This window comes from Gymnoscopelus braueri (genome assembly GCF_963280865.1).
Source record: "Gymnoscopelus braueri genome assembly, chromosome: 14".
NCBI lineage: Eukaryota > Metazoa > Chordata > Actinopteri > Myctophiformes > Myctophidae > Gymnoscopelus > Gymnoscopelus braueri.
Window position 1 is genome coordinate 36,319,563 of NC_137619.1, and position 27,500 is coordinate 36,347,062.

The 27,500-nt window shown below is 44.8% G+C and overlaps 1 protein-coding gene across 10 annotated transcripts in view; it reads left to right on the top strand.

Annotated features, from left to right (window-relative positions):
- Window positions 1–27,500, top strand: part of fgfr2 (fibroblast growth factor receptor 2) — a 61,248-nt gene that overhangs the window by 30,707 nt on the left and 3,041 nt on the right. For 4 of the 10 annotated variants that reach the window (XM_080450019.1, XM_080450021.1, XM_080450028.1 and 1 more), the window contains 11 exons: window positions 1,399–1,543; window positions 3,603–3,808; window positions 4,947–5,086; window positions 8,155–8,276; window positions 8,389–8,469; window positions 9,357–9,467; window positions 9,807–9,997; window positions 12,419–12,541; window positions 15,998–16,068; window positions 22,030–22,167; window positions 23,135–23,240. In XM_080450019.1, coding sequence (XP_080306145.1) covers window positions 1,399–1,543; window positions 3,603–3,808; window positions 4,947–5,086; window positions 8,155–8,276; window positions 8,389–8,469; window positions 9,357–9,467; window positions 9,807–9,997; window positions 12,419–12,541; window positions 15,998–16,068; window positions 22,030–22,167; window positions 23,135–23,240 — 1,434 coding nt within the window. The remainder of the gene's footprint in view (window positions 1–1,398; window positions 1,544–3,602; window positions 3,809–4,946; window positions 5,087–8,154; window positions 8,277–8,388; window positions 8,470–9,356; window positions 9,468–9,806; window positions 9,998–12,418; window positions 12,542–15,997; window positions 16,069–22,029; window positions 22,168–23,134; window positions 23,241–27,500) is intronic. The other 6 variants (XM_080450024.1, XM_080450022.1, XM_080450026.1 and 3 more) reach the window with 6 other exon arrangements.

Genomic DNA, 27,500 nt, shown 5'->3' on the forward strand with positions numbered 1-27,500 from the left:
GCCTGACCTCCCCCCCTCCTCCCCCTCGCCCCGTCCGGTGTGCTGTGGTTGGTGGTCCTTCTGGTGGTCTCTCTGGTGGCCCTGGGTTCACTTCTCTGTCCCGTAGAGATGTCCTTTTTCCCTCCCGTGTTGTTGTCGTTCCTCTCCTGCAACTGATACCTGCAGCCATGGAATCACCTGTCGGACCTGCACGCCACACGCCACACACACAGACACACACACACACACGCACACACACACACACGCACGCACGCACGCACACGCACATTCACGCGCACACACACACACGCACGCACGCACGCACACACACACACACACACACACACGCACACACACACACACACACACACACACACACACACACACACACACACACACACACACACACACACACACACACACACACACACAAACTGGCACAGCCTTTCACTTTTTCTCTGAAGTTTCTTTCTCTGCCTCTCTCTTCTCTCTCTCTGTCTTTCTGTCCGTTTTTTCAGTTTGTCTCTGTTTGTTCTCTCCACTCTCTGTGTGTTGTTTCTCTCTCTCTCTTTCTCTCTCTCTCTCAGTGTCTCTGTCTGTCTGTCTGTCTGTCTGTCTGTCTGTCTGTCTCTCTCTCTCTCTCTCTCTCTCTCTCTCTCTCTCTCTCTCTCTCTCTCTCTTCTCTTTCTCTTTCTCTTTCTCTCTCTCTCTCTCTCCCTCTCTCTCTCTCTTGCTCTCTCTCTCTTTCTGGAAAGCTGTGTCAGAGATAGCGTGTGGTGTTGCAGTGCGGTGACCTCCATGCCTCCTCCTCCTCCTCCCTGTGGTTGTGTGTGCAATGCATTGTGCATGAGTCCAGACCCGTTAGTTGGCTGGACTGGACTGTACAAAGGGGTTCTGGTGGTGCTGTGGTGAAGGGAACCTTATGGTTTATTTTACTTTTGTGTGGTGTATTGTCTGTTTTTTTTTTACCCCTTCAATATTTTTGTGTTTATTTTGAGGCACTCTTTCTGTGACTATTTAGTTTTGTTGGAAACTCCCATAATCCTTTGCTCTAGAGCGGACCTGAGCGAAGGACACTCTTCAAGTCCTTTTTATTCCTCTCCTGGTGATGTGGGTCTCATTTTTTTGTTTTACTTTTTCTCCCCGTCCTCTCCCTCTCCTCTCCTCTCCTCTCCTCTCCTCTCCTCTCCTCTCCTCTCCTCTCCTCTCCTCTCCTCTCCTCTCTGTTTCTATTATCTTTACTATTATCCCGTCTCCACTTTTCCGATCCCCCACCTTCTTCAAATATTTTCCCCCGTCTGCCTTTATCTTCCACCCACTTCTTCTCTCTTCCCCTGCTTCTTCTTCTTCTACTTCTACCTCTTCTTCTTCCTCCTCCTATTCCTCTTCCTCCTCCTATTCCTCTTCTTGTCCTCCCAGACCGCAGGTGTTAACACCACGGACAAGGAGATAGAAATGCTGTACTTGCCCAATGTAACTTTCGAGGATGCTGGGGAGTATACGTGCTTGGCTGGTAATTCTATTGGGATCTCCTATCACACTGCTTGGTTGACGGTACTTCCAGGTATATACACTCATACTGTCCTCCCTGTCCCGTCTGTCCCCCTCTCCACCTCAATTTTATACAACCCTCTTGCAATGTTGTCCAATGGGTTTGGATTATGTTATTTCAATGACTTTCTATAGAGGGTAAGCCCCCCTCCCCACCCCGGGGGTCAAAGACACACGAGCTGAAATATTATATTACGGTGAAGAACTGGCGCGGTCACCAGGGTAACAGAAGAGCGCGGAGCATATGCTCTATAATATTATCTTAGATTGGAGAGCTGTTGAGAGCTCGGGCCAGATAAAGGGGCTGATTTTGCGCTTTATTACAACCCTGAGACGGAAGTGGATTTCCTGAAGCAGCTTGTGTGTCTCCAGACCTCGCAAAGTGGGGAGGTTGTCTCTCTCTCTTCCTGTCTCTCTCTCTCCTTCTCAATGTCCTCATTTCCGTCTCGTTCTCTCTCTCCTTGGGGGGGGGAAAGCGTCTTCCCCCTGTTTTGGTTCAGAGAGACTGCATGTTAAAGGGTTCTGTCACTCTTTTCAGTGAATAATTAGCATGTGTGTTATTGTGCATGTCTATGTTCCTTATCTGTCTAACATGGGCTCTGCCCCATTTTCCTGGCTCTGATAATTGGTTGCTTTTTAAAGATCCTTATTTCCCCTTGGAAATAAAAGACCGAAAGGCAGAGTTCAACTGCTCATATCTTGTTGGCTTGGCTTTCTCAATTATCAGGGCCAAACGTCTCAACTTGTCTGTGATGAATGACTTATTGAGTTTCACGCGTGAATGTTTGTCCATTCGAGCTCTGTCTGTGTATCCGTGTGTGTCCGTTTACACGTCTGTTTTTGTCCTATTTTTGTCTAGTCTGTAAAGGCATTTACCGAATAATGGATAGAACTTAGCAGCTGTCTTTGTAAAAGTTCACCATTCACCTCAGGCTTAGCAGATCAATGTCATTGCACAAGCCCTGGTTTAAAGTAATAAATCCGCATTCAGTCAAGGCGGGCATGGTGTCGGGGCACTGAATGAGATCGATGAGCGTAATTGCGGCCTGAACTCCCCCTGAGCCTTAAACCAACAGGCGACGTAAACACCCATTTAATGCTGTAACAAGATAATAGTTTTGTTTTGCCTCTAAACAATGAAACGTAATGATCAGAGATGAGCCTTTTCCTCTGGCAGTAAATATGTATTATTTATTTCCCCCGATGTGCTCTATGTGCCTCGGTGGCGCCTGCATGGCTGTGGCATCTGTGTGTGCTCTGTGGTTTTTGGACCTGGGTATAAATACGAGGCTGACAGGAGAAAGGTTCCTACATGTAGTCCCCCCTCACCCCAGCTGCCTGAATGGCTGGTTGCTTGGCTGTAACGCACAAGGGCCTTGTTTGTGGCTTGGAATTGAAGGCCATGCATTATGGAACAGTCCACTGAGATAGGCACTGACACCCAAAAACACACACACACACACACACACACACGCACACTCGCACACTCAGCCCATTTCCTTTCAGGAAGCCCAGGACACATACACCCACAAAGGACACCACTCTCACTTGTTTGTGGTCTAGAAGTCAAGCGCATATTGTTCCGTAGTTTGAGCTTGTGCACGCCCGCGCGTGTGCATGCATGCGCGCGTTTCTCCCAAAGTAGCGCAGAAGGCAGACATATGCAGGCTCACTAGTCTTGATAGTCTGCTGGCTCAGCCATGATTTACGAACCCAGAGAGTGCTTAGCTCAGTACGTAACGGGGGTGTTTGAGGAAAAAAGGCGATAGGGGCCGTGAGGGTCCGCTGCTGGGAAGAGGCTCTGATCTAAAACCAGTTGTTTAGTTAAGTCTGTCTGAGGTGATTACTTTCCCTCGTGAGTCATCTCCAGAGCATCTGTCTGTCCGTGTTTGTCTATCTGATGTCCATATGTGTTTGTTCACGTGTAGAGAGGGCGTGTGTTGTCGTGTGTGTGTGTGTGTGTGTGTGTGTGTGCATGTGTGCATCGCCGAGCGCCTCCGTCACGGAGGCTTCGGTTTGTCCCCTCCTGAACCTCTGCTTTGACCCTCCTCCTCCTCCGCCCCCCCGTCCAGCCAGTAAGGACGAGCCGATAACGGGCCTGACGTCGCCCGACTACGTGGAGATCGCCATCTACTGCGTGGGGGTCTTCCTGATCGCCTGCATGGTGGTCATCGTGGTGGTCTGCCGAATGAAGAACTCCGCCAAGAAGCCCGACTTCGGCAACCAGCCGGCGGTGCACAAGCTCAGCAAACAGATCCCACTCCGCCGCCAGGTAACAGAAAGTAGATAAAGAGTTTGAAAAGGCATCTAACACAACCTAGAGGAGCAACAGCAACACACATTCAGTACCACACGTTACTCATTGAGATTTGTATACACTTTTAGATCAGTGTTTCTCAAACCCCTGGAACCCCCTTCAAGGACCCTGGGGTGTCCCCAGACGCCACTTTGAGAACCTCCTTCTTTAGATATTATACACATGACTCGAAAGGTTCCATTCGTACACTCTCAGAATTAAATTAAATACTCTGGATGCATGCATACACAAAAGTTATGAAGAAACCTCACGTTGCACAAAGCACCGCACTGTGTAGCTTTAGGGAATATATATATTTCAACTGGGAATAAAAGTTGGTTTAAATGATCACTTTGTGCTGAGGTCTCATGCAATGTCGTGCGGAATTTAATTAAAGCATTTTAAAGAGGTGTTCCTTCTAGTGCTTTCTAAAGCTAGCGGTTAGCGTCTAGGCCTCGTTTTCCAAAAGCAGTGCTTCAGTTCTGGAGCGAGCTAGTGCTGCTTCTATGCACCGCTTCCAGAGTTTTCCCTCTGTGTGTGTGTGAGCTATGAGATTTCTTTTCCCCCTGAAGGGAAACCAACACTCCAAAAGGTAAAAAAAAAAGTGTTGGATTACATTCCACAGAGAGAGAGAGACGGATTCCTGTACCGAGGTAAGGGTTAGGGTGGAGAGCCTCTGGGACCGTGCTGAGGGCTTAGCACGGTTGCTCATTTTTTAATGATTGCTGAAATGTAAAGCTACAACGCCGGGAGAAAGATTCATCTGCATAATATTAAAAGTGCTAAAGCATGGAAATGATTTTGTGGCATATTTCTCGCTTCATGCATGTTTGTGAACTCCCTGGGCGTGCCAACATTGGTAATTTTAACTTCATATAAATGAATTTCATGTTTTTGCATCTGAGCTACAGATGTGTGACCCAACTTTTTTTTTATTTTTAAAGCAGTGATCTTTTTTCCATCACCCTACACTCCGTTAAATGCAGACCTTTAAACCAGGATTACACCACACTCTTAAATGCGACATTCACAGACCTCTCCTCTAGCAGTGCCTTTTCTTACTTTATAGTTAACCATGAACCCAGACTGTGGTGATCAGCCAGTCTCTCTCACCTTGCAGGTGTCAGCTGACTCCAGCTCCTCCATGAACTCCAGCACGCCACTGGTCCGCATCACCACGCGACGGAGCTCCAACCATGACGATCCCATCCCAGAGTACGACCTCCCCGAGGACCCCCGCTGGGAGTTCAACAGAGACAGGTGAGAGGGGCATGGCTCGGCTTGTTGACATTCTAACAATTAAACCACTTGAATCCATATTCTGTGGGGAACATTAGCCAAGAATAGCCAATCTACAACGACGCGTTGTGAGCTTGTAGATCGGCTCAGGTCCAGTTTAGTAAGTCCAGTGGGTTAAGTGGTTAAACTAAGACCTTGCCTTTTCTTTTTTTCTTTTTATTCATGAATACCCTGTTTTCTTATGTGGGGGCTACCAGAGGGTCATCTTTCAGCTTTTGTCAGAAAATCACTAGCAAAGATACAAGCTGTTGGCTACTTATTCAAATCGTATTCAGTCGCTTTCTCATATTCTCCAGTTCAAATGCACAAGATATTATTATGGCGCTGGAGCTTTTCAATGTGATCGACGTGCTTATTTGACAAAACGATGTCACCTTCTGCAAATCAGAGACCCTCCTTTCAGAGGGTCTGCCACGTACCGCAGTATCTCCAAGATACTGTGTGTCATAACGCCCTGTGTTACACCCATTACTACTATCTCTGGTTAACAGAGTGCATTACAGTAGCTGATAACAGCCAGATTACTACACAATGACCACCTGACCTTACTGATTGTATCAGCGGATTCAACGCCTGCTGAGCGATCAGATAACCATTGTTCTGTGTGAAGTGTGCACAAACTAATGATTGCTTTATTGCCAAGCATCTTTGTAATCTTTGTTATTGTTGCGCTGTTTTTCATTAGTGCATGCGTTCAGTTTGACCTCATCGCTTCCTTGCGTCATTTTCCCCGATCCGTGGGCGTTCTCAGTGTGTGGTTGTTGTTATGTGTTGTTATATGGGTGAAGTGTGCCATTAAACAGTTATAATGGGCAGTCGCCTACAACACCAGGTAGTAGTAGATAGTGAATACTGACTGCGTTTGGTCTTGATAAGCTAAAGTGATTCCTCTCTTGGCACCTCTGTCCTGTCTCATCATTACACACACACACACATGCAGGGGTGTGTGTGTCACTGCTGGTAACGGACGAAGAAGTGATAATTAGTGGTTAGAGGAAGAGCGTTTGAACGATGGCTCCTTTAATCTCGCCTGTTTGGACGACAGGGCGTTTGCTCACTTTCATACCAGAGGAATTAGCATCGCTGAGGTTTTTTGGGTTTAGTCATAGTTGCTGTGGTCAGCGGTAAAACTTTAGATTGGATTTAATAAGCCAGCTAGGCTTTTTAGTTGTTTACTACTTTCGTTGAGGCCTCAAGGAGTTGGGAAATAAGTTTGAAGGAGAGGAGAAAAAATGCAAAACTAAATAACAATAGGGATTAAAAAGCACGTCCCACTTGTCACTGACAATAATTTATGATGTATTGTTGTACTGTAGATTCATAATGTGCATGCTGAATCAGAATAACACGGCAATGAATCTAATGACAGTTAGACGTTTTGATTTGATTTGATGTGGCAGTGTGTGAAAGGAGATATTTGTTTGTATGAAACCAAATGATCGGGGGAATGTTTTCCTTTTGTGCTGAATGTAGCTCTGTCTGCTTCACTCCCTTTCTTTCTGTCTCTCTCTCTCTCTTTCTCTCTCTCTTGGTCTCCGTCCATCCGCGTTCCTTGACTGTCATTCTAGTGTTGCGCTGGAAATCGTGGAGAGCTGCGGATGGAATGCTAATGTTTGTGGTCACATGGAGGAAAAATAATATTGATTATGTATGGTCCGACGGGTAGAATGGACGCCATTGAGAGCAGCGGGGGTTGAGGGGTGTGCTGCGGACAGATAGGGGATTGTGTTGCTGTGATAGAGCGCTGGCCTCGGGCGCCAGGGTTCACGGCTAGCAGCATTGAGTGTTTACACAGCCGGGACACTTGGCCGCTGTGGGGGGCGGGGCCCTGCACATGTCAATCAAACAGCCAGCAGAGAGCAACTGCTGGGGTCAGGGGGTTAGAGAGGTGTGAAGCCCTTGATGAATGGTGGTTTGAGAATGTGTGTCTTCAGTGTGTTCACAGCGCGTCGCGCTATATGTTGTGCTGTGAACAGCGCTGTGTCATCATGGCTTGGACAAGACGTACTGTGACTGTATATAGTGCAGCTCTCGCGGTGAACCGGTGGTTTTGTTTACTGATGTACTCATAATGTCACGTGTTTGAATCTTCAAAGGTTGAAATGCTCCTCAAACGTTCTATCCATTATCGATCGATAATGCAGAAATGCCACAAAAATCATCCAAAAAAACAACAACAGGGCGCCCGCTGGCCTAGAGGTCCAGGCGCATACCACATACGCTGGTAGTCCAGCTTGACAGCGTGTCGCGGCTTCGACTCCCGGTCCCGACGACCTTTGCTGTGCGTCACCCCCCCCCCCCCATCTCTCTCCCCATTTCCTGTCAGCCTACTGTCCTGTCAAATAAAGGCATAAAAGCCCCCCAAAAATATCTTTAAAAAAACAACAACAACATATAGAATCACCAGATCCGGTGAGGACATGACTTACTTCCGCTTGTACGGCAAGCGTGAAGGCAGCTTTCCCAAACCCTCAGCCGGCTAATGTGTCAGGACTTAGCTAAAGCCCTGTGTAATGACTTGTAAAGAGTGTATATCGAACATGCCAAGGCAGGGTAAACAGTTTAGAGACAAGTGCCTCTCTCTCACTTTATCAGGTGATTATGGCTCGGTTCCCCACCTTTTCCTACCTACCGCCCTGGCACGGGTCGCCGCCACAGCGCCAGTAAAGCACTCACACTGACACAATCTGATTGAAATCGGAGGTGGGGGAGTGTGTGTGTGTGTGTGTGTGTGAAAGAAATTCAGTGTAGCAGGAAGAAAGAAGTCGGTAAAGGGAGACGGGGATGTTAGTAGACTCGCCTGGTGCTGAGGTTTTATTCTCTGGTTCAGTCATTCTTTCTCCCATTCTTTTTCTCCCTTGCTTTGCTGCTTACCTTTATTCCCTACATCTCTTGCAAAACAGAATGTAAGTCAATCCCTGACTTGTTGATGTTTCGTTTAGCACGCACACGAGCATGTGTGTGTTTTCCCCCCCTGCACATTTCCATTGATGTCACTAACCATGTGCCATCTGTCTTGTGAACCCCAGACTGACCCTGGGCAAGCCTCTGGGCGAGGGCTGCTTTGGCCAGGTGGTGATGGCAGAGGCCCTAGGCATCGATAAGGACAAACCCAAAGAGGCTGTAACGGTTGCCGTCAAGATGCTCAAAGGTAAGTGTGTTTCATTCACAGTGAGTGTAATGGGATCCCATTGACACCTTGACACACTGCCCCGATAGGCACGAAGGAATTACGTATAACGGCTGACCCGTTTTGCCAACAGGGACACGGGGTATGGGGTTTTTTGATGACCTACATTGTTCCCAGATCAGCCGTCTACACAAGTTAAAGATAACAGGTATAAGTACGTATACGTAACATTAAGTACATCAGTAGCCTGTGTGCAGTGCACAGTCATGAGTATGTGTGTGAATGGCATGGGCCCCTGTCAATAAATGGGCCATAGGATACCTCAGTCCCTCTCCAATGAGGGACGAGCAGAAGGCCAAGGCGGAGCCTGAGGCTGTCCTTGTTACTAGTTATTGAAGTTTGCTGACTGACGGCTGGGGAGGGTGGAAGGGGTGTGTATGTGTATGGGGGAGGGTGAGGGGGGGGGTGCATACCTGTCCTCTTAGCAGCAGCTGGCTAATACTCAGTCAGCACCTGCACAAAGAGGCAGTCACTAGCAGCACTGTTGTCATTAATAAAGCTGGGGGTGGGGTCGTGACATCCCTTAAAGGAGTTCAGGGTTGGGATGGTGGGTGGGGCTATGGTCAGGTAGAACAGAGAGCATGGGGGTAGGGCGACCTTGACAACGATCATCTGCCTCTTCATAAGGGTTCCAGACAGACAGACAGAGGACTCTTCATCAGTAATGGCGCAGAGGAATTCTGGCTACGCAATTGCGTCCGACCGCCTGGCCACCTCCGTCCCAATTGGCTCAGTCGGCCCCATGAAAAAGGAGCCTATGCTTCAGATAATGACTCCAGATTGAGTGAATGTCTTTAATTGCCCCCCCACCCCTCCCCTCTGCGCCACTGAAAGGACACCTCTGTCGTCTGGTTAGCAGCACCGCTAGCAGCCGTAACGTTAGCCAGCATCGTCTGTCAGCCTCATTTAATCACAAATCCACGAAACAAGGTGCTACCGAGATTGAAGGGTTCAAGGGGAGAGAGATGACTGGGGTGCACTTGTTTCACTGACCCTACCCTCTCCTAAACCCCGACCCCCCTTCTCCTTGTTTTTCCCCAGATGACGCCACAGAGAAAGATCTGTCTGACCTGGTGTCAGAGATGGAGATGATGAAGATGATAGGCAAACATAAGAACATCATTAATCTTCTAGGAGCGTGCACGCAGGAAGGTGAGGAGGGCAGGCCATGACACTTTGTAAACCTAACTTATACACCATTGCGCGTGGGTGTCGTGCGCTGAAAATAGCCGATCTACAAGCTCACGATGCATTGTGAGCTTGTAGATCTGCTATTTGTGGTCCACTGCACTGGCACGCACCTAAGCATGCTCAGTGTGTTCTAAGGAAGATCTGAGAAATAATCCCTTTCTGGAAAGTAATATTTTCGATCGAGAACATTTTAAAGTCATTTGTGTATTTCTGTCACCTTGAGTATTTCAGTGCCTTAGTGCCCTGGCAAAAAATTGTTTTTTTCAGTGTTTTACATGTCTCTATTGTCTCCTGACACAGGCCCCCTGTATGTGATAGTGGAATATGCCTCCAAGGGCAACCTTAGGGAGTACCTCCGTGCCCGCCGGCCCCCTGGCATGGAGTACTCCTATGACATTGCCCGCGTCTCAGACGAACAGCTCACCTTCAAGGACCTAGTGTCCTGCACTTACCAGGTGGCACGGGGCATGGAATACCTGGCATCACAGAAGGTACGGGGTGGAACGGGTGGAACGGGTGCACGCGCATACGGGCAACCCTTGCCAACACACACACACACACACACACACACACACACACACACACACACACACACACACACACACACACACACACACACACAGACAGAGACGCGCGACACACACACACACACACACACACACACACACACACACACACAGACACAGACGCACACACACACACACGCACACACACACACACACACACACACACACACACACACACACACACACACACACACACACACACACACACACACACACACACACACACACACACACACACACACACACACACACACACACGCACACACACACACACACACAATGTCCTCCTCCCTCTCACATCCATCCCTCCAGCCTCCTGGCCGACTAGATGCATATCTGTGCCAGAGTACTGAGGCCTTTGACGCGTTGCCTCCAGGAGGGCTTTTTACTCGCTTAAGCTTCGTTTGTGCATCACTGTGGGAATGTCATCCCCTAAAAACACAATTCCAGTTCACCGTCCAATCCCGGCATTGTTTCTCATCCCATCACAAAAGACCCTCTGTACAGACTGGGAGAAGAATAGGGGTTTTTTTTTCTCACAAAGGCGGGCGTCTGCGTTAGCCAAACGCAGCACCCTCACGCTCCTGCTCACTGTTGGAATGTGACAGAGCATACACACACGCAAACATTCTCTGTCTCACACACACACGCACACACAGTGGTGTAAAGTAACTAAGTACATTTACTCAAGTACTGTACTTAAGTACACTTTTGAGGATTTTTTTTACTTTACTGGAGTATTTCCAATTTTCAGTACTTTTACTTCTACTCCACTACATCTCAGAGGCAAATATTGTACTTTTACTCCACTTTAGTTAGTAGTTACTTTGTAGATTTTGATTATTATTGCAAAACATACATGGACCACTTCAGTCCTATATACATTTCGGCCATTTGAAAATAGCCGATCTACAAGCTCACAATGCGTCGCGATGTGAGCTTGTAGATCTGCTATATTCAAAAGATTTTTATACATTTGAAAACTTGAAATGGGCATAATGAGTACTTTCTACTTTTGGTACTTTAAGTACATTTTGATGGCAACACCTTTTACTCAAGTACATTTTGAATTCCGGACTTTTACTTCTAAAGAGTATTTCTATATTGCAGTATTGATACTTTTACTTAAGTAAAACATTTGAGTACTTTTTCCACCACTGCACACACACACACACACACACACACACACACACACACACACACACACACACACACACGCACACACTTTCACATGGTTGCACCTACACACATGCTTTGCACATGCGTGCATACGAACAAAAACAACTCACTGCCATGTAGCTGAAAAGTATGCCAGGAATCTTCACTTATCCAGGCATGTTCATGGTGCAACCGCCATGGCGTCATGACACCACCACCAGTGTGTAACAGGCTTCCACCACAGTCGTAATTACATTTCTATCAAAGCGTATGGCCTGTTTTCATGTTTGTATTTCATGTTAGATTTCTTTGGCTATTCAAAAATTGCAGACATACAAGCTCGTAGCGTGGCACCGAGTGCCACGCTACGAGCTTGTAGATCTGCTATTTTTGAAAAATCGTGAACATTTGCGCAGATTTTTAATATATATATTTTAAAAGGGAACATTTGTAAAATAATTTGATTTGCACAAATCTTCGCGATTAAAAAAAAAATAGCAGATCTACAAGCTCATAGCGCTGTGAGCGTGTATATCTGCTATTTTTGAATAGCCAAAGAAATCTAAAACGTATCCAGGCATGTTCATGGTGCAACCGCCATGGCGTCATGACACCACCACCAGTGTGTAACAGGCTTCCACCACAGTCGTAATTACATTTCTATCAAAGCGTATGGCCTGTTTTCATGTTTGTATTTCATGTTAGATTTCTTTGGCTATTCAAAAATAGCAGACAAACAAGCTTGTAGATCTACTATTTTTGAAAAATCGTGAACATTTGTGCAGATTTTTAATATATATTTGAACATTTGTAAAATAATTTGATTGGCACAAATTTTCGCGATTTTTCCAAATTTTCCAGATATGCTGTGAGCTTGTATATCTGCTATTTTTGAATAGCCAAAGAAATCTAAAACGTATCCAGGCATGTTCATGGTGCAACCACTACGGCGTCATGACACCACCACCAGTGTGTAACAGGCTTTCCACCACAGTCGTAATTACATTTCTATCAAAGCGTATGGCCTGTTTTCATGTTTGTATATTTGCACAGTGAGGTAACCCTGTCTTATTCCCTGCTTTCCCTCCACTCCACTTTCCACTCCTTGACCTTGTCTTCTTTTCGTTGTGGGTTTGTCTGTCTGTCTGTTTCTTTCTCTCTCTCTCTTTCGTTCTGTCCATCTCCCAGTGTATACACAGAGACCTGGCAGCCAGGAACGTCCTGGTCACAGAGAGCAACTTCATGAAGATTGCTGACTTTGGCCTGGCCAGAGACGTCCACAACATCGACTACTACAAAAAGACAACCAATGTGAGTCCTTGCTGCATCATGTGGCCTGGTGGTGGGGCTGGAGAGAGGGAGATGTTCTCTGAACATACGTTCATTTGTCTGTCTGTCTCTCTCTCTCTCTCTCTCTCTCTCTCTCTCTCTCTCTCTCTCTCTCTCTCTCTCTCTCTCTCTCTCTCTCTCTCTCTTTTACCCCTTCTTCTTCTTCCTCCTTTCTGCTCTCACTTCATCACTCTCCCTCATGTCCTTTGATTCCCTCTCTTGCTCTTTCTCTTTCATTCCCTGCTTTCTCTTTCTCCCTCTCTGCCTCTCATGCTCTCTCTCTCTCTCTCTCTCTCTCTCTCTCTCTCTCTCTCTCTCTCTCTCTCTCTCTCTCTCTCTCTCTCTCTCTCTCTCTCTCTCTCTCTCTCTCTCTCTGAGCTGGGTGTCTTGGCAGAAGCAGAAGGTTCCCAGGCAAGCTGTTGAATGTAGCCTGGGTTCTGGAGACACTGTGTTGTTTATCCCTCATTCTCTGGGTTCCTTTAGTACCATAGACACTTATACAATTAGCCCCGTAAGAGAGACAGAGTGCAGAGTGTGTGTGTGTGTGTGTGTGTGTGAGTGTGTGTGAGAGACAGGGGCTTAAACATAATTGACACCTCCCGTAGTGGGCCGGTGTTATCTGTCTTTCCCACCGTGGAGCGGACACTGCCTGCCCGTCCCGATTCAGCATGCATGGCTGATTTTTCGTGACACGCACACTGAGAACTAGCTGACAACAATAACAAACGCATGGAGGACAAGGATGGTTATGATGGCGACGATGACAGCGAGGATGATGGTGATGTCTGACATTAGATCACTCCTGGCTCACTGTGAAATCCGGAGTGTACAACCAAATAGAACCCATGAAGGTTCCATGTGTACACTCTCCTTAGCAAGTCCTCCGTGTTGGTTAAATTAACACAGAGGATTTTTGCTTCGTACAAAAATAAACATACTACACATACATACATACACATACATATTTAACCCATTTAATCCGGGAACGCATCTCTGTCATTTTAGATTTCTTTGAATATTTGAGTTACAAATGTTCGCTTTTAAAAATATACAAAGATTTGCAAACATTTTCACGATTTTTCAAAAATAGCAGATGCCGTGCTATGAGCTTGTATATCTGCTATTTTTGAATAGCCAAAGAAATCTAAAATGACAGAGATGCGTTCCCGGCTTGAATGGGTTAATAATAAAACTCATCAGCTCTTTAGTGGACTGACCATAATGCTCCTTGCGAGCTGCGTGGACCCGAGTTTGAATCTGACCGCCATCTTGTCTCGCCTGTCTCTCCTCCCTCTCTGCCCTTGGTTTCCTGTCTCTCTACAATCTCCTTTAAAATGCCCCAAATATATCTTTAAGTAAATGACATAATCATTACACATACTGTACTTGTACAAGGGCCTAACAACATAATGCAAGTAGTTGCTGTTATGTGTAAACCTCATATGTCCAAAGCTGTTTTCTTTTCAGGATTTAAATTCAGAAATAGCTAAAATCGCAGCTCTACAAGCTCAAAACGTGTCGACCTCGGCTATTTTTTGCGTAGCACTGTGGTATGACGGAGTAGGGCATTCATTTACGAACAAAATATGAAAATGTAGAGATAAGAGGTTTCTGTCCAACAGCAGCAAAGTACAAAGTGTGCTAAGTTAACTTAAAGGGATATTTCACTTTCAAAAAAACTTTCGGTCATTTTATCGTCTACTCAGGCTTCTGTGAGCCCCCAGACCGTTTTTAAGTTGCTTGATTCATTATTTAGATATTTGATATTCATTTTATCAGACACTCCCCCTTCCTATACAAACCCATTATAACTTCAAACTCCATTTTTAACATGTTAGATTCATCAAAAACACCCGTCCTTGGTTCTGGTGACTCACCCTGCCCTCCTAATACATGAGGGGGCCGTGTTTTTTCGCTAACTTTAAAAAAAAAAAATATTTAATTTTTTTTATTGTATTAAATGTTTTGAATTAAAAATATATATATATTAAAAATAAATGAAAAAAGTTATCAAAAAAACACGGCCCCCTCACGTAGTAAAATAGAAATGCAAAGAAGGGAGTTCCAGTGTTGCACAGAGATATGCTTTTTTTTTTTATCATGGTGTCGTCTCATGGACCGCTGCACTAAAACATGGTAAAATATGTGCTATATTATTTGCCAGCAGAAAATAAATATGGACCGTGTGTTTCCAAAGGCATTTTTATTCCATGATAACAATTTGGGGTTGTGGCCAAATGTTTGCCTAAAGTTATTAATGGCTACATTATCAGCCAAAACACTATCGTTATACTAACAGCGTGTTGTTATGCTCTTGTACATATGAAAGTGTGAATTTGTTTTTCCAACTGTGAATACTGGTTATGCACTGGGCATGATGCCATTTTAAGGTGAAATGTTTTTTAGTTGATTTACTTAAAAAAATTGCGGTCACAGAAACAATAGCAGAAGTCTGCAATGTTGTAGATCGGCTAAATCTTTGGCACGCGACACGACACCACTGTACGACGGTTTCTAACGCAGCCTTAACCCATTCAAATCTGTGTCATTTTCGATTTTTAGCTATAACCATTATTTCATACTTTGGCTATTCAAAAATAGCAGATATTTTAGCGTAGCGTAGCATCGATGCTACGCTCATAGCGTAGCATCGAGTGCCGTGCTATGAGCTTGTAGATCATGAGCGTAGCATCGAGTGCTGTGCTATGAGCTTGTAGATCTGCCATTTTGATAATATATGTTCTTAAAGCGAACGTTTGTAACTCAAATCTTTGCTTCTGAGTGGTCCCTGGAACGAAATATTTTGATATGGGGGTCGGCGGCGAAATACATATAATTTTTGGGGTCCTTGACATAAAAAGGTTTGAGAACCACTGATATAGAAACATAGGTTTTTCAGAAAAAAAGGATTTATAAGACATTTGTTGATGCCTTGAATGGGTTAAGATGCGGCGTCGCTCGTGTATTTGCACCCTGTGCTATTGAGCCACCGCAGCACAGAGTCAGACAGAGGTATTGACTAGTCTGCTTGTCAGCTGTACTTAGCTGACCTGCCCAGTGTTTTAATGGCATGCAGAGATAAACTCTACTCCTTTATCTGTGACCCCGTTTTATCAGACCCGTGGTGGTGCTTTAGCAAGGTTAATGTTCCTCTGGGACGGTCACTGTGGTAGTGTGTCATTCATCTAGCTAAAAGAGTAATTGAGTCTCCCCTGGCTGGGAATTAATTAAAATAATATGCTGATCAGGCAAAAAGAAAAGAGAGAAAGAGATTGGGGTTGGTTGTAGGTTTAAGTTGAACTGGATGACCGTTTGACCTTTCTCCTCTCTCTCTCTGTGTGTGTGTGTGTGTGTGTGTGTGTGTGTGTGTGTGTGTGTGTGTGTGTGTGTGTGTGTGTGTGTGTGTGTGTGTGTGTGTGTGCGTGTGTGTGTCCACAGGGTCGTCTTCCAGTTAAATGGATGGCTCCAGAGGCGTTGTTTGACAGGGTGTACACACACCAGAGTGATGTGTAAGTATTGAACCTCATGCACCACGCCTCTCCTCTCCTCTCCTCTCCTCTCCTCTCCTCTATCTCATCCACAGACATAGGCACCCTTGCGTGCGTCTGCACACGCAAAAACTCATTTCACAATGACCAGCGACATCAGAATGAAATGAATGCTCAGGATCTTATGGTGAACATGTACTATTATTCACACAAACACCGGCACAAACTGTTACAATTTTCAGTTATATCCACGCAGGCACATAGTCAGACTCCCGTAGCCTGGAGCTTGTGTTTAGAAGGAGTCCTATAGCAACGAGGACTCAAGCGATAGGCCTGTCACAATTATTACATAATCGCACAATCGCAATTATTTGAGATAATCGTTTCCATGTTGAAAAATGTTCATACATTTTCAAACATTTTCCAAAAATAGCAGAAGTAGTCGATCTACAAGCTTACAACGTGTTACGAAGTGACGCGTTGTAAGCTTGTAGATCAACTTATTCTGCTGTTTTGAAAATTATTAGATATGTCAGTAATTACTGTGTATATTTAATATTTGTCAAATTCAGTTTTTATTCATATGTTCCAATGTTCCAATGCCAAACACACTATTACATCGTAAATTATTTGAGTGACAATTAATAATCATCTTAAATTTGTAACCGAGACAGCCCTAACTCAGCGAGGTGTTTTGCGTGGACAGTTGGTGTGTGTGTGTTGGTGGGAGGGAGGGGGGGGGGGTGGGTGGGAGCCGGAGGAGGGGGGGAGTGGCAGTATTTAGGGGGGCCGGTGGTGCTGACCGACCGGGTCTGTGGGCGAAAGTGAGGATTTCACGGTAGACTTGAAGCCAATGCTGTGTTACTAATCTGACTGGCTTCAAAGGGCCCTGGAAGGGGGCCGGGGCCACCCCCCCCTCCTCCACCCCCCACCCCCCACAAACGCCTCACCCTCGCTCCTCAAGCCTCCGCACGGAAGTCTCCTCCCTCCTCCTCCTCCTCCCTCCTCCTCCTGCTGGGCTCTTCACACATGTCTGAACGCAACAGTACCGCGCCTCCTCCACCTTGCCGGGCCTCCTCCACCCCCCCACAACAACCCTACTCCCCCACCACCTCCCCCTGTTTCTCCTTATTTACCCGACTCTACTGCTTCATTTAGACTCGGTCCTACGACCAAGTATAAATCTGACTTGTTTCTTTTTAAACCGGGAAAGCATCTCTGTGTCATTTTAAGATTTATTTGGCTATTCAAAAATAGCAGATCTACAAGCTCATAGCGCGGCCGCGCTATGAGCTTGTCGATCTGCTATTTTTGAAAAATCGTGAATATTTGTGCAAATATTTGAATATATATATATTTTTAAAGGGAACATGTTTGACTCAAATCTGCTTCTGGGGGGGTCCCTGGAACAATATATTTTGAGATGGGGAAGTCCGCGGCCAAATACATATCATTTTAGGGGTCCTCGACATGAAAAAGTTTGAGAACCACTGATATTATAGCGACATACGTTTTTCAGAAACCTGTTTAGGATTAGGAAGACATTTATAGATGCGTTCCCTGGATTGAGTGGATTAAACATGAGCAATGGTTCCATGATCAAAATATCCCAAACCCCCACCGCCCCTCCGCCCCTTCGTTTGTTCATTTTCATTCATCTGGTTTGTGAATGGCTGACATGTCTTGCTCCTCTCCTCTCGCTCTGTCTCTCTCTCTCTTTTATTTCAAGAATCTTCTTTCTAAAAATAGGTGAGAGAACAAAGGGATGGCGTCCCACTTGTTTAGGGCGTTTGAGTCTCATGCATTCTGACAGCAGCCGTTTGAAGTTTCTGTCTCAGACCTTTGGCAGCAGCTAAACAGTGTGTGTGTGGCAATTAGATAAATGTGTTATGCGTGCTGCCCTGGGAAAAGTAGATTTCATTTCGTTTGCATCTATGAGTCATACGGCGGTAGCGCAACACAAACGTGCGCTCACCCCGTTTAACCCATTAAGACCGGGAACGCATCTGGTCCATTTTTAGATTTCTTTGGCTATTCAAAAATAGCAGATATACAAGTGCAAAGTGGGAAAAAATCGTGAAAAAATGTGTGCAAATCTTTGAATATTTACATTTTAACTTGAATATTGGCTTCTGGGGGTCCCTAGCAACATACGTTTAAAAAAAAAAAAAACTGTTAGGATATAGAAGACATTTGTAGAATCCCCCAGAAGCAAAGATTTGAGTTAAAAATTTTCCCTTTAAAAATATATATATTCAAAGATTTGCACACATTTTCACGATTTTTCAAAAAACAGTAGATCTACAAGCTCATAGTGCGGCACTCGGTGCCGCGCTATGAGCTTGTATATCTGCTATTTTTTAATAGCCAAATAAATCTAAAAAATTACACAGATTCTTTGCCCGGTCTAAGTGGTTTAAGCACTCGATTAGAGCGTTCCCTTAGAAGACGCGTGCACGTAAACATGCGTGTGTGTGTATAGGCATGCTGTCCTTCATGCTCCATATCGTGGCCCACCAATCAATAGCTGTGTGTGTGGTGCGGGGGGGGGGGGAGCAGACCTAGGGAGCCAGTGGGCTGCTGTAGTCCTTTGTGCCGCGTTTCACCACTAATTACGTTTCATCACTCACTTTTAGTAATTGCCTTTTTCACATAGAGACCAGCAGAGGAGAGAGGAGGTGGGGTGGGGTGCGTGAGGCGTGGGGAGGTGGGGAGGTGGAGGCGTGCTGTACACCCCCCCCCCCCCCCAAACCTCAGTGGAAGCCCGAGAGATCTATACATGACATCAGATTAAATGAATACATGAATTCCAATGAAACCCGCCCCGTGTTTGTTTTGACAAATGGGCCCTCGGGGGAGATGGGGGGGGGGGGGGGGAGGGGGGGACAACGACGACGACGACACAACGCTAAGGTGTTGCAGCCTTGCAGGCAGGCTTAGATATGGGCAGCGGTGGAAAAAGTACTAAAATGTTTTACTTAAGTTAAAGTATCAATACGGCAATGTAGAAATACTCTGTTAAAAGTCCGGAATTCACAATTTACTGTAAAGTACAAAAGTATTGGTATCAAAATGTACTTAAAGTACCAAAAGTAGAAAGTACTCATTATGTAGAATGTCCCATTTCACAGGTTTCAAATGAATAATGTAATAATTAATGTGTAAAAATCTATTGAAAATAGCCGATCTACAAGCTCACAACGCGTCGCAAGGCAATGCGTTGTGATCGTCTATTTTCAAATAGCCAATGTTTAAATAGGGAGAATGTTTTATAAAGATAAACCAAGTCGACAAAGTAACTAGTGACTAAAGTTTTCAAATAAATGTAGTTGAGTAAAAGTACAATATTTGCCTTTGAGATGTAGTGGAGTAGAAGTAAAAGTATTGGAAATTGGAAATACTCAAGTAAAGTACAAATACCTTAACATTGTACTTAAGTACAGTACTTAAGTAAATGTACTTAGTTAGTTACTTTCCACCACTAGATAAGGGGAAGGAGTATGGCAATGTGGGGGGTCTGTTCAAGGATTGTGGGGCTGGTCAGTCAGTAGGTGGAGAGCAGTGAACCGCTATACCCTACAAAAGAAAAAAGAAAATCTCTTTAGCCCCTCCAGCCTATAAGCTGAATCTTTAGGTGGGCCTTGGATTGCATCATTGTGTTTGTGGCTGGATCCGTTGATGATGAATGGGTATTGATTGCCCTGGCTCTCTGACATCATATTCATGTTGCTCCCTGTCAGTGTCACAAGCATCAAGTTGTGTACCTACTGTACATAACCTTAAAGGGATAGTTCACCCAAACAATTACTTATTTTCTATCAATTACACACCCCATGAAGCATCGAATTCATGGAGATTTTTTTGTTGTTGTAGCATTCCTAAGCCAATAATTTGATTACCGGCGGAAAGATGCTAATGTATCCGGCAGGAGACTCAAAGGAGACTCTTTGAGTCTCCTACCAGAGGGACCGCCGGTCATGAAATTATTGGCTTAGGAATGCGACAAAAAAAAAATCTCCATGAATTCAAGGCTTCATGGGGTGTGGAATTGATAGAAAGTAAGTCATATTTTGGGTGAACTACTCCTTTAAGTGTGCTTCAAATATTTATGTAGTGACTTGAATGTGGTTTGCAATGGAAATGTTCAACTTACTGGGCAGTATCCTCTGCTAACGGTATTTACTGCCTCAATTTAGGATGCTATAGAAACATACCTGACTGCAGCTGGTGAGCCTGAGCTTGTTTTTGCATGTGTATGTTTGTGTTGAGTGAGCCGTGTGTGTGTGTGTGCGTGTGTATGCGCGCATGTATGTGCAAAAACCTACGGAAGGCATTGAACTAACAAGAGGTGAGTGATAGATACAAAGTGGCATTGAAAGCAGCAGATGACAGTGTCAACAGAGGGAGAGATACTGAGGGTGAGATGGAAGAGAGCACAGACCCATGGTTGGTTTTGTAAACAGATAACCCCAAACAGATTAGAGCCTGACCAGTGTATCAGTCTAAAAGACGGACTCTATGAGTTTATATATCCACAGTGTTGTGGGATCGCTGGTCAAACCGTGTGATGCCTTAGAATTATTTGTACAACAAATTATAATACAGGGTTATTATTGGACTTTTCTTTTACCACATCGGTATCGGCAATTGTGCAGATGATGTGTTCCGTCTTTTTACCATTTTCAACATGGCATACCTAAACTTTCAAAAGTTTCAGAAATTTTTTTTCTAAATGTACAAATAATAGCCAATTTCTTTTCATTTTTTTATCAAATAATTTTTTTTCAAATTGATAAGAATTTATTTTGCACTTTTGACAAAATATTGGTCAAAAGATTGGTAATCGATGGGCATCGGACCAAAACATCTGGGGCAAAACATCAGGCTCTAAACAGATAAACCCAAACGCCTCCCCATCTGAGGCCTGATAGCCACATTGGATCACTAACATGGGTGCCTGTGTGTGTGTGTGTGTGTCTGTGTGTTTTCATCTGAACACATACACTCATACAAGTGTCACAGAGTTATAATAAAGTCTTTGTTGCTGACACAAACCCAGCATGCTTTCAGAGTAAAGAATGATTCACTGATGCATTACAGAGATACAGTACCATACCAGTCTATCGGTCTCTTCTATGAATATGTCGGATGACACCGATTAATTCAGCCACCATGGAATCATTGATAGTTAATGACCGGATGCTTTATATGAGGAAGTAGTTAATCTTTAATGGCTTTATCTCCGGAGTCGCCAAAAAAACCTCCCTTTTGTCTGCTTGTGGGTGGTCCGCGCTGTTTGTTTTGGTGTGGTGTGACTGGACAATGATAGCCACTGTGACGGTCCAGCCAGGCACAAAAGCCATCTTTGAGGCCAGAGCTGCCGGAGTGGCACTGCCCACAAGTTCCAGGCCCGCCGGAGGGCAGAAAGGGAGCATTGACACTGCCAGTCACACTGTTGTCCTCTCCACCTCTTAGCCACATGGCCATGAGTCGATTATCTATTTACATGTTACCAGCAGGGTTGCCAGATATAATTTCCCAGCAAGATTTCATTTGAAAATAGCAGATCTACAAGCTCACAACGCGTCGCGATGCGACGCGTTGTGAGCTTGTAGATCTGCTATTTTCAAATAGCTGATGTATATGTTAAAGTGATCATGTGGCCCATAGTCGCTTCTTTTGGGCTGGTTTTCCTAGACCTGGTTGCTTGTTTCTCTCACAGAATCTGGCAACACTGGTTACCAGGAAGAAGTGGAATTTATTGAGTTGGGACAAATTATATTTGGTCTGATGTGATTTAGATGGGACGACGTTAGTCATTAAACGGAGCCATCTAAGGACTGGGAGTTATGGTTGTTTTTCCTCATAAAAGTATTGCACATAAAGGATCAGTGAGCAGCTCCGATTGTCGTCATTCTGGCGTAAAGTGGTAAAACCGACTTGTATTAATAACATATTTTGTATGTGTTCCTCTCTCAACAGCTGGTCATTTGGGGTGCTGATGTGGGAGATCTTCACCCTGGGGGGCTCCCCCTACCCTGGCATCCCCGTTGAAGAGCTCTTCAAGTTGCTCAAAGAGGGCCATCGCATGGACAAGCCTGGCAACTGCACCAATGAACTGTAAGGGACCCTATTCCCCCCCCCTCAGATATAAGTGGTTTGTTTTTTCTAGACATATTGCAAGGAACGTGTGGTATCATCAATACTTTTTTTGTTTCCAGTATTATGCAGTTACATGAATACCATATTCACAAGGCCCCCCCTTTAACACCTTTTCCACTAAGAATAAAATAGCTAGAACGTGTGATTTGGAAACACCAATAGTCGCTGTGCAGCATCAGCCCTATCAGACCAGACCCAGTTTCCATTAGATCTATAACCGTTTTACACTCTCTTAGGCCCTTTGCACAGCTGCCTCTGACTGCTATCAATGCCCTCATGCAACAATAGGGCCTCGCTGGGCCGGCAGACAATGGCACGGCTCGCTCCTACTGTATACTGAGAGGACTGACCGAGAACACTGGGGACACAGTAGACGCGGACAACCCTTAGTGTTGCATGGTGCTCACTCGCATTATATCCCAGTGTGAAGAACCCAAACCGCCTTTTTTTAGGCATGATTGCCAAAGCAAAGGCGGTCGCGAAGACAAGTCGTGAATTGAGGGAAATTGTGCTTGACGGAGCCAGGATGCTTTGGGCTCTACTCCATGATACCCAGGCACCTGGGTTGCAGAGAGGCATAAATCACCACAGTCAGTGTCTGACAGGCAATCTTTGCAACTCAAAGTTGAGTGAGTTGAGAGCAAGTGGTAGCTGGCATGGCTTCTGTCTGTGTGTGCACTGTACGTGAGCAGAAAGAAAACGGATGACATCATGTGACTTAAGCCCTGTATGCTTAGTTGACTGGGCTCCATCAGGGTCCTCTTCTATTTCCCTCTACACCAAATTTAAAAAATATATATAGCCAAATTTACAAGCTCACAATGTGTGAGCTGCTATTTTCGACGAATCTTCGCCTCCAGAATAGGAACAGAAGGGTTCATGTGGTTAACTCTCTCTGCGTCTCTGTCGCTCTCTGTCTCTGCAGGTACATGATGATGAAAGACTGTTGGCACGCCATCTCAAACCACAGACCAACTTTCAAGCAGCTAGTGGAGGACCTGGATCGGATCCTAACCCTCAACACCAATGAGGTGAGAGTGCCAGAGTCACATCGCTTCCTCTGTCCCGTCCCTCTTGTCTTTCCCTCCGGCTGAGTTCCCCTAAGACATTGGTTCTCAAAGTGGGGTCTGGGGACCCCCAGGGGTCCTTGAGGGAGTTCCAGGGGGTCTCCAGCTACATCATGGATAGTTAAGAACCAAATGGACCCTAACGGCTCCATTTGGTTCCATTTGTACACTCTCAGAGTTAAATTAACATTGATTTTACATTATAAATTGGGGTCCTAGAGATTAAATGGGAGTCCGTAGCTAAAATGCCGTAAAAATCTTCTCTTATGGGGGTCCCTGGCATATCTTTTCAAATGGGGGTCCGCGGGCAAGTGTCAATTTGGGGGTCCTTGACATGAAAAAGTTTGAGAAACACTGCCCTAAGACATGAAATATGATTCTGGACGTATGGAACACACAAAACTAAAACACACAAACCATGACAGATTGTCCATTCCTACACATCACAACGTATTTCTCCAGTCCAGACTACATCACACACCTGACAGTTGTAAGCCCAGGTTTTAGCTTTAGTAGTTGCTAAACTTCAGAGAGGCGGCGTTGCTGACATGCGACCTCAATGGCGATCAGAAAATGGCCGCCAGATTCGATGCAGGCTGCCACGGCCGATGAAGGTGCCCAATCATCGCAGCCATGCTTCGCTCCCCTTAATGGCCGGCGTTTCTTTCCATTCCCCCCTCCTGTCGTCTGCGATATCCGCGCGCAGGGGCTGAGGAGAGGCCGTGGATGGAAATCTGTCAGGACTCGTCTGCTCCCGGAGCGGGACTTCATGTATTTATGCCAAAAAAAGAAAAAGGGGCCCAACTTTGAGTTTGAACTTTTGAAATGTAATAAAGCACTTTCTTTTTTTCCCCCTCCCCTTGTCTTTCTTTTTGCCTTCCCCTCTGCCCCAAACCGCTGGCAGATGTGGAGGTCTTTAGTAATGTGAGCCTCCTTGTGTTGAGCTGGGAAAATGGGAGCCAGCACTCATTTTGCTAGAAAAGGCCCAAGAACTCTTCCTCCTCACAACTAGTCCCAATAACTGCCATGAAAGTCAAGGGGGTGCACAATGGGGGCTGAGATGAAAAGACCAAAAACAACCACTGAACGCTGGACCGATTCAAAAATTAATAACAGCATTTCTTGGGGTTTTCATCTTTCCTCAGTTTTTTTGGGAGAGCTGCCAGATTCTTGGTGTATTTATTCAGTCACATGCTTTTAGGAACATTTAAAAAAAAGCCATTCATCCTAGGGTACTGGCACTCTTGAGGTCCAATTTCAGTTGTCATGTTTGTTTGGTCTGCATCAGAGAATGACGTGAACCGGAGCTAAGAGAGCCAGGGTTAGTAGGGGGTACTAAGTGAAAAATCGTTACGCGGCGGATAAAAGCATGAAATTTGATACAGATGTCCCTTGGGTCATCCTAAAACATCCTAGAAGGGGTGCCCAAAAAAATCTTAAACAGGAAGTGAGTTATGGACAAAATCCAAAATGGCCACCTAAACTGTTGACCGTTGACTCAAAAGACACCAAAATAATCTCCAAAAAGCATAAAATGTGGCACACATGTCCCTTGGGTCATCCTAAGACATCCTAGAAGGGGTGCCCAAAAAATTCTGAAACAGGAAGTGAGTTATTGACCAAATTGAAAATGGCCGCCTAGTGTTGTCGATTGACTCAAAAGACAACTAAAGAATCTCCAAAAAGTATAAAATGTGTCACACATGTCCCTTGGGTCATCCTAAGACATCCTAGAAGGGGTGCCCAAAATAATCTGAAACAGGAAGTGAGTTATTGACTAAATTGAAAATGGCCGCCTACAGTGTTGAAAGATGATGCAGGATACCTAAAGAATCTCATAAAAGCATGAAATGTGGTACAAATGTCCCTTGGGTGATCTGAACGCATCCTACAAGGGGTGCCCAAAAAGGTTTTAAACAGGAAGTGACCGCCTAAAGCAGTTGACACAAAAGAAAACATAAAGGGACGTCATAAAAGTGTATAATTTGGTACGTACATTGAGTGCTTCTTAATATATCCTAGAAGAGGTTATTTATTTGCTTGTTTATTAAACTTTTTAGGAAGGGACCATGTTGAAGAAATTCTAAATGGCTGTTTAAACCAACCCGATCTCCAGAGATTATCGTAACATTGTACGGAACGAGTGCACTTCATTCCGTGGATAGCCGCCTCGGAACTCCCGAATTGCGTGCATATGTACGCCGCTCCCTTTGTGACAAAACCATTTCGGAGGCGCGCAGTCACAGGCGAACTGTCACCCCGTGAAGGACCACCGAGGGAGCTAAGGCGACCGAGTTGCCGTCCTGAACGGTGGGACGTTCGCCTGTGCCTACTCAGCACCGTTTGAGTTATGTACCGATAGGCACAGAATCGTAATTTTTTTTGTGGGGACTGCTCTGCTTCCGGGTTTTTCCGGGTTGCGACTGGTTACGCCCACCGTGGGACTCGCCGTACATATGCACGCAATTCGGGAGTTCCGAGGCGGCTATCCACGGAATGAAGTGCACTCGTTCCGTGCAATGTTACGGTAATCTCTGGAGATCAGGCTGGTTTAAACAGTTGACCATGGCAGTCTGCATATTATGCAGACTCAATACGACAGGTTATGCAGTGCATAACCTGTCGTATTTTGTAGTCTACCTTCTGTTTTCATTTCTACATCACTTATTTATTTTACTTTCTGCATTCTTTTTTTATTGTACTCTTTGAATCTTCTTTATTTATCTAACTCTCTGCATATTCTTATTTATTTTACTCTGCATCTTATCTTACTCTGCATATTCTTATTTTACTCTCTGTATCACTGCCTTTGGTCCCAAAAACGACTCAGGTTGTTCCTCATACTAGTAGATTTATTGCACTCTTACTGGCAAACAATCCAACAACGTAAAACTGTACAAAACAAAGCATAAACAATACACACACATAAATAATGGAACATTAAAGTATAAACAACATGAATGTAACAAACACATAACTGAAACACAACACACCTCGCTGACTGCACATAAACCAAAGGGAATGAGAGAGCGAATCCATGGTCGGCAACAGCAACGCACAACTGGAACAAAATACATCAAATCAACATAAACAAGACACATGATAGGAACGTAAATGTACACATTTAGAAAGCAAAGACAAGTACCTTATTCCGTCCCGCACACGCTCAAACAATACGCTCCTTAGTGAGCGGAAGTGTATCAGTGTAACACGCTTGTGGATCTGAATGAAACTACACCTTATAAAGCGTTCCAGCTTGATCAAGACAATTAGACCTTCCGGTGCAACAAATACATGGTAAACCCAAGTTTAGGACAAATAAATGATATTACAATAGATAATGAAAAATATAACAAATTACAACCCATTATGGCAGTTACACTCTGCATCTTATTTATTTTGCACTCTACATCTTCTTGCTTGTTTTTACTTGTTTTGTCTTCTCATGTATTTTCTTCTTGATCATTACTGTTTTTTTGTGATTAGTGTTTAGTAACTAGTACATGTATTCATGTGTGCCATTTCGCAATTACCAGCACATTGGCAAAATGCTCTGCAAGGTAACCCAGCATCCCGGCATCTACACTTTCTTGAACAGAAGGGCTCAGCTTTGCCGCCACACTTGAGTTCTCTACAAACTTAAGCAGCCTCTGGCAAGAGTGTCCATAAAGGTGTCCACGAATCAGCGACTTTAATCCATCCATATTTGTCAGGAGATGGTAGAGATTGCATAGCTTTCAGGCTTCTGGACCAAATGCCAGATTGGCTGCTCGATTTGAATATTGTAGCAGTGCAGCCCGTGTGGGAGGAGTGTTTTCCATTGAGAGACTATTACAACTTTTTTTGGCACCCCTTAGGATGCATTCAGATCACCCAAGGGACATTTGTACCAAATTTCATGCTTTTATATGAGATTATTTTTTATGAGTGTCTTTTGCATCGTCTGTCAACACTGTACACGGCCATTTTCAATTTAGTCAATAACTCACTTCCTGTTTCAGATAATTTCAGGCACCCCTTCTAGGATGTCTTAGGATGACCCAAGGGACATGTATGCCAAATTGTATGCTTTTATGAGATTCTTTAGTTGTCTTTTGAGTCATCGACAACACTGTAGACGGTCATTTTCAATTTTGTCAATGACTCACTTCCTGTTTAAGATTTTTCTGGGCGCCCCTTCTGGGATGTCTTGGGATGACCCAAGGGACATGTATGCCAAATTGT